Genomic DNA, 6063 nt, shown 5'->3' on the forward strand with positions numbered 1-6063 from the left:
TTCGTCTCTCACATCTTTTGTTCTCTTTACTGCAGCAAAGATTGGCACAACATTGTCTGTCATTCTGACACTAGAAATTAAAAAAAAAAGAAATAAATCGATTAGAAGTGTCACTAATCTAACTTACCAAAAAAATTATTTAATAAACATATAATAGTCCTTTTTACCGTGAAGCATAAAAAACATAAATCACTTTATTCTGCACAGAGGAACAAAAAAATTATTGCAAAAATTTATTATTTTTGGATGATATACGATTTTAAAAAAAATTTTATTTAAATATTCTCAAGATTTTTATTTACTTATAACTTTTTTGTCGGTGCTCCGAAAAAATTGAGGTTTTGCACAAAGATTTTTTATAATATTCTTTACCTTCTATTAAAATCTTACGAAGGTGTTTTGCTTCGTTTTGGAGATATTAATTTTCAAAATTTATTATTTAAAAAGGTTAATTAAAAGACTTGAAGTTAACTAACCAAATTCAAACTGCTCCATTTTTTATAAAAATATATTAAAATGTAGCGATTTGAAATTGGTTAGTTAACTTCAAGTCTTTTAATTAACCTTTTTAAATAATAAATTTTGAAAATTAATATCTCCAAAACGAAGCAAAACACCTTCGTAAGATTTTAATAGAAGGTAAAGAATATTATAAAAAATCTTTGTGCAAAACCTCAATTTTTTCGGAGCACCGACAAAAAAGTTATAAGTAAATAAAAATCTTGAGAATATTTAAATAAAAATTTTTTTAAAATCGTATATCATCCAAAAATAATAAATTTTTGCAATAATTCTTTCGTTCCTCTATGCAGAATAAAGTGATTTATGTTTTTGGTGAGTTCCAACATCTAATTTTTAATAGTTTTTTAATAATAGCGTTTTTAAAAAAATTGAAAAATTTAAGGTTACAAAATCACATTGTGAACCTCCTACTTTTGATATTTAATATTTTTAAAGGGAATAACATTTTTACCATAATATTATGGTTAATGAACTCAGGGAATCATCGAATTTCACACATATTAAAACTAGATTTTTTTAAAATTTGGTCGCAACCACTCTTAGACGAAAGTCAGTGGACTGACCCTATAATTTATTATAAACATAAAAAAATTAAAACAGCTTTTATAATTAATTAATTTTTGTTTTTATATTGCACAAAGGTTTATGACTTAAATTTTTTATTTATTTATTTATTTATTTAAGATTTTAAGATGAGATAAAATAAAAATAAATCTATTGTTATATTTTAATAAATAATTTAATTTAATTTAAATAAATAAATTTACTATTTGAATACTGAAAATTCTTAAATTTAATTTGATTGTAACATTATTTAAATTATAAAAGATTATTTATTTCAAAAATAAGTTTTTTTTACCAAACAAAAAATTAAATTTACAATGAAACAAATTTTTTGTCAAAAAATAAATTTTTCAAATTTTGGAAATATTGTAAAAAACAACTTTTAAATATATATTCGGAAATCCTTATTTCAGACTTTAGGTATTAATGAGAATTAAAATTTGTTTGAAAAAAATTATTATTACGGCGCGCTTAGTCGTTTATCTACTTTAGTTATGATAATCGACACATATATAGTAAATTTGTGACGTAGAGCAATGGTTTTTAGAATCTCGCATCTCTCTTCTATGCTCTTTTTTCATTCTTTTCAAGAGTTATTGCATCAGTTACATTATTGATCGAGTAATTCACAAGAACAAATTAATTTCGTACTTCTCACAATGATGGTAATAATTAAAATATTATTTTTTTTACCTTAATTATAATATTTATAAATTAGAATTATAAATGACTCATTTTTCTAAATTACATTTTATATATCTTAATATAATTTAAAGGTTATATAGGATATGAGTCAGACAAAAAAAAGTTTTTATTCACTCTCACATTATAAAAAAAAAATTTTATTTTAAGGAGGTTCAACCCTCTAACATAACCTTAAACTAAAAAGCAGTTTATAACAGAATTAAAAATATATTTAAAATTTATTAGGACACCCAAATTTGACATAACCAATTGTGCAATTTTGGAAAAAAATTATTTTGAGTTAAAATTTGTTGTCAAATAATAATTAATAAACATTTTGTATTTTTTCTTAAAAGTTATAGTGAACAATTGTAATTTTTATGCAATTTTTACAAACAATAGCTCATTTTGCTCTTTGAAAGATATTTTCTACAATTCTGCTTGTTGCAAATTTTATGAAAAATATTTTGTTCAAAAGTTTATAAACAAAAAGAAAATTTTTATTTTTTATATTTTTTGAACAAACCATTATTTAACAAAAACACAAAAGTATATAGAATTATAGAGAATATCTTTTAAAGAAAAAAATGAGCCATTGTTTATAAAAATTGGATAAAAATTACAATTTTTCACTAACTTTTAAGAAGAAATACAAAATGTTTATTAATTATTATTTAACAACAAATTTTAACTGAAAATAATTTTTTTCCAACATTTGTACAATTGGATCTGTCAAATTTGGGTGTAATAAATTTTAAATATATTTTTAGTTCTGTTCTTCTGTTAAAAACTACTTTCTAGTTTGAGGTTATGTTAATGGGTTATTGAACCTCCTTACGGGCAGGTCAAAGTCGATGCGATCTTTCTATTAAAGTTCTATGTAAAAATTGCTTCGACTTTAACCTGCCCTTAATGGTGTTCCGCAATGGCAAGCAGTGATTGTCTTTCAAAGATTGGCTTCTCATAGGTGCATTTAATTTAAGAAGGATTTTTATCTCAACTTGGATAGAAACGGAAAAATCGAAAAAATACCAGTTATCCTGAAATGTTGTACTTTCATTTACGCACAAGAATTTGAAAATTCATTACGATAAACGACGTCAGGAAGTAAAATAAGAAATTTTTTTTGTAGCCGTCAGGTGCTGCCCCAGACAGTAAATTTTTGTACTACGCAAATGTTTATACTCTTCCTATTTTACTTCCTGTCGTTTTATATGTGAATAAATCTTTAATTTCTTGAAGGCATATGAAATTACATAAACTCAGGATAACTATGGTATTTTTAATAATTTAACTGAATCTTATTTATGAGAATTTTAAATGACTTGAATTTTTAAATGCTATTTCACTGAATTTGTCCGAATTTCTATTCCCTGGCGGATTCGATTTGCGTAATGTCTACTTAACTAAGCGGACTTTAGGTAGACATTAGGTAGACATGTAAAAAAACGTATAAAAAAGCTATTAATCGACTTATTATGATAAAAAAAAGTTGATAAAAGGGTAAATGAATGTTTATAGAGTAAATTCGTACAAAATTTGTAATTAATAAAGCAATAAATAATTAATAATGAATGGAAATGTGCGCGAGGTACCTGATCAGTTCAGCTGTACAATTATTTTCGTGCTATTTTCATGAAAAGAATATAAATTAACTGCAAAAACAATTGATATTTATAAAAAAGTGTAAAATTGATTTACTTTGAGTGTTTGCAATACGAATTATTAAATAATAATTAAGTTATTATCAAATGTGAATAGTGTTGTGAAAACCTGTGAAAACTAATGAGTTACTACATTACCGATCGCATATGAGAGATGGCGCCACCAGTTTTTACAATACAGTGCGAGCATGTTTTCTTCCAAGCTTTTGCTTTGAAAGAAAATAAAAAGTGAATTTTAAAATGCAGAATAAAGTTATACAAATAATTATTGATTTCATAATTGTTTCTCGACCAAAATTACGGACATGATTGCAGCTTTTTTGTTACACTCATCGAGAACTTTTTATTATCATATGCGATCGGTAATGTAGTAACTCATTAGTTTTCACAGGTTTTCACAACACTATTCACATTTGATAAAAACTTAATTATTATTTAATAATTCGTATTGCAAACAATAAAATTAAATCAATTTTACACTTATTTATAAATATCAATTGTTTTTGCAGTTAATTTATATTCTTTTCATGAAAATAGCACGAAAATAATTGTACAGCTGAACTGTTCAGGTACCTCGCGCACATTTCCATTCATTATTAATTATTTATTGCTTTATTAATTACAAATTTTGTACGAATTTACTCTATAAACATTCATTTACCCTTTTATCAACTTTTTTTTATCATAATAAGTCGATTAATAGCTTTTTTATACGTTTTTTTACATGTCTACCTAATGTCTACCTAAAGTCCGCTTAGTTAAGTAGACATTACGCAAATCGAATCCGCCAGGGTTTATACGTTATTATATATGATAGAATATTTAAAACGCAAAATTTTAATTTGATCGAAATTGAACATTGCCCAAACCGAACAAACACAATCGGCAAAAACAAATATCGGTTCTATTTTCAAAATTGACCGAAATTTGTTCGTTGTTATTTTTTCGATCAAATATGAAATAGAAAATACTTCTAGTAGGAGAAAACAAATATGCTGACTCGGACTTGGACCTGGCCTTAAGGAGGAATATATGGTGCACGTTAACATAACCTCAAAAAAAAATATGATTAAAATTCATTGTAATCAAATTTTTTCAGCTCAGACAAAAATTACAGTAGTTTTTATATAATTTTAATAAACAAGGGCTAAATAAAATTTCAAATGTTAATAGTTTTTACTTTTTAAATAACTTACTTTTAACAATATTATAAAATATAAGCGATTATAGAGTAGGTCTCACTGAATAAAATAAGCCCTTGATGTTTATTAAAATTAGCATAACTTTTTCTGGATCCCACATTTCGGATTCCATTTTCCACATTCCGTATTCCTCATTCCGGGTTCAATATACCTTATTTCGGATTCCACTTCCTACATACCGTATTCCTAATTCCGGATTCCAGATACCACATTTCGTTCTCTGTATTCCACATTCCGGATTCCACTTTCTACATTCCGGATTCCACATTCCATATTCCGCAAAATCGAAGTACAAATCGTCCAGGATCCGGAATGTGGAAAGTGAAGGCCTGAGCAGAATAGAAACGTAACCGGAATCGTAACCGCAAACGCAACCGGAATAATGAGTTGGAGAAGGACAAACAATATGTCTATCCTTCTCTAACTCATTCTCTCATTTTCATTATTCCGGATGCGTTTGCGGTTACGATTCCGGTTACGTCTCTATTCTGCTCAGGCCTTGAAATGCGAAATACAAAATGTGGAATACGGAATGTAAAATGTGGGATCTGGAATGTGGAAAGTGGAATCCGGAATATGGGATCCGAAATCTGAAATCCGTAAAAAGTAACGTAATTGACCCTCCCTGAGCTGAAAGAAATATGTTAAAAAAATAATTATGTAAAAAAATATTTTGAATCAACATCGTTTTTCTAAAAAATGCAAAATAAGATCTTCTAAAATTGATCGCTATTAATTTTAATCATAATTTTGTTTGCGTTAAATTATTAAAAAACAACTTCTCAGTTTTGGATGTTATGTTAACGTGTACCATATTCCTCCTTAAATTTTAACATAAATTTATATTATAGCATACAAATATTTTTTTTTTATAGAAAGTTGATCCATCGTTTCTCAAAGGACTAATAGTACCAGTATTTACACCATTCCAGTTAAATGAGTAATGCATAATATTATAATTAATAAGTTTTTAATTGTTTTCTTTTTGGTTATACAAAAGTATTGCGAATAGATAATGCAAATAATTTTACATAGTTAAATTAAGATTTCTTATATTAGATATCAATATGTATTATTATAAATTTATTAATTCCGTTTTAAAATATTTGTACTTTCAATTCGTAAGACATTTGGTGACTGATGATATTATTACTATCATTATATATTATTATTATTAATATTATTATTATTATTATTATTATTATTATATAATTAATATTATAATTTTTAATAAATAAATTTCTAAATTATTAATTTACTTTTTTCTTTTTTAGTACACTTTCTCTGAACCTCGAGATTATTCCAGAATATGCAAAATTTCTGGCAAAACAAAAAATCACAGGTGTACTGAGTAAGTATTTTTTAAATAATTTATTGCTCGCTATGGGGCGTATGATTATCTCATAAAAATCATTAGTTAGAATTTT

At 25.5% G+C, this 6063-nt stretch overlaps 1 protein-coding gene across 1 annotated transcript in view; it reads left to right on the forward strand.

The window, feature by feature from the left end:
* Positions 1-1592: 1592 nt before the first annotated feature.
* The window catches only part of LOC127286750 (N-acetylneuraminate lyase-like), a 29262-nt gene continuing 24791 nt past the window's right edge, over positions 1593-6063 (forward strand). Inside the window, exons 1-3 of the mRNA XM_051313327.1 lie at positions 1593-1751; positions 5512-5576; positions 5911-5987. Of these exons, the coding sequence (XP_051169284.1) occupies positions 1746-1751; positions 5512-5576; positions 5911-5987 (148 nt within the window). The 5' untranslated portion in view covers positions 1593-1745. The remainder of the gene's footprint in view (positions 1752-5511; positions 5577-5910; positions 5988-6063) is intronic.

Source organism: Leptopilina boulardi, unplaced genomic scaffold (assembly GCF_019393585.1).
Source record: "Leptopilina boulardi isolate dan_hultmark-lab unplaced genomic scaffold, ZJU_Lbou_2.1 LbouV2_362, whole genome shotgun sequence".
In the NCBI taxonomy this organism is placed as follows: Eukaryota; Metazoa; Arthropoda; class Insecta; order Hymenoptera; family Figitidae; genus Leptopilina; species Leptopilina boulardi.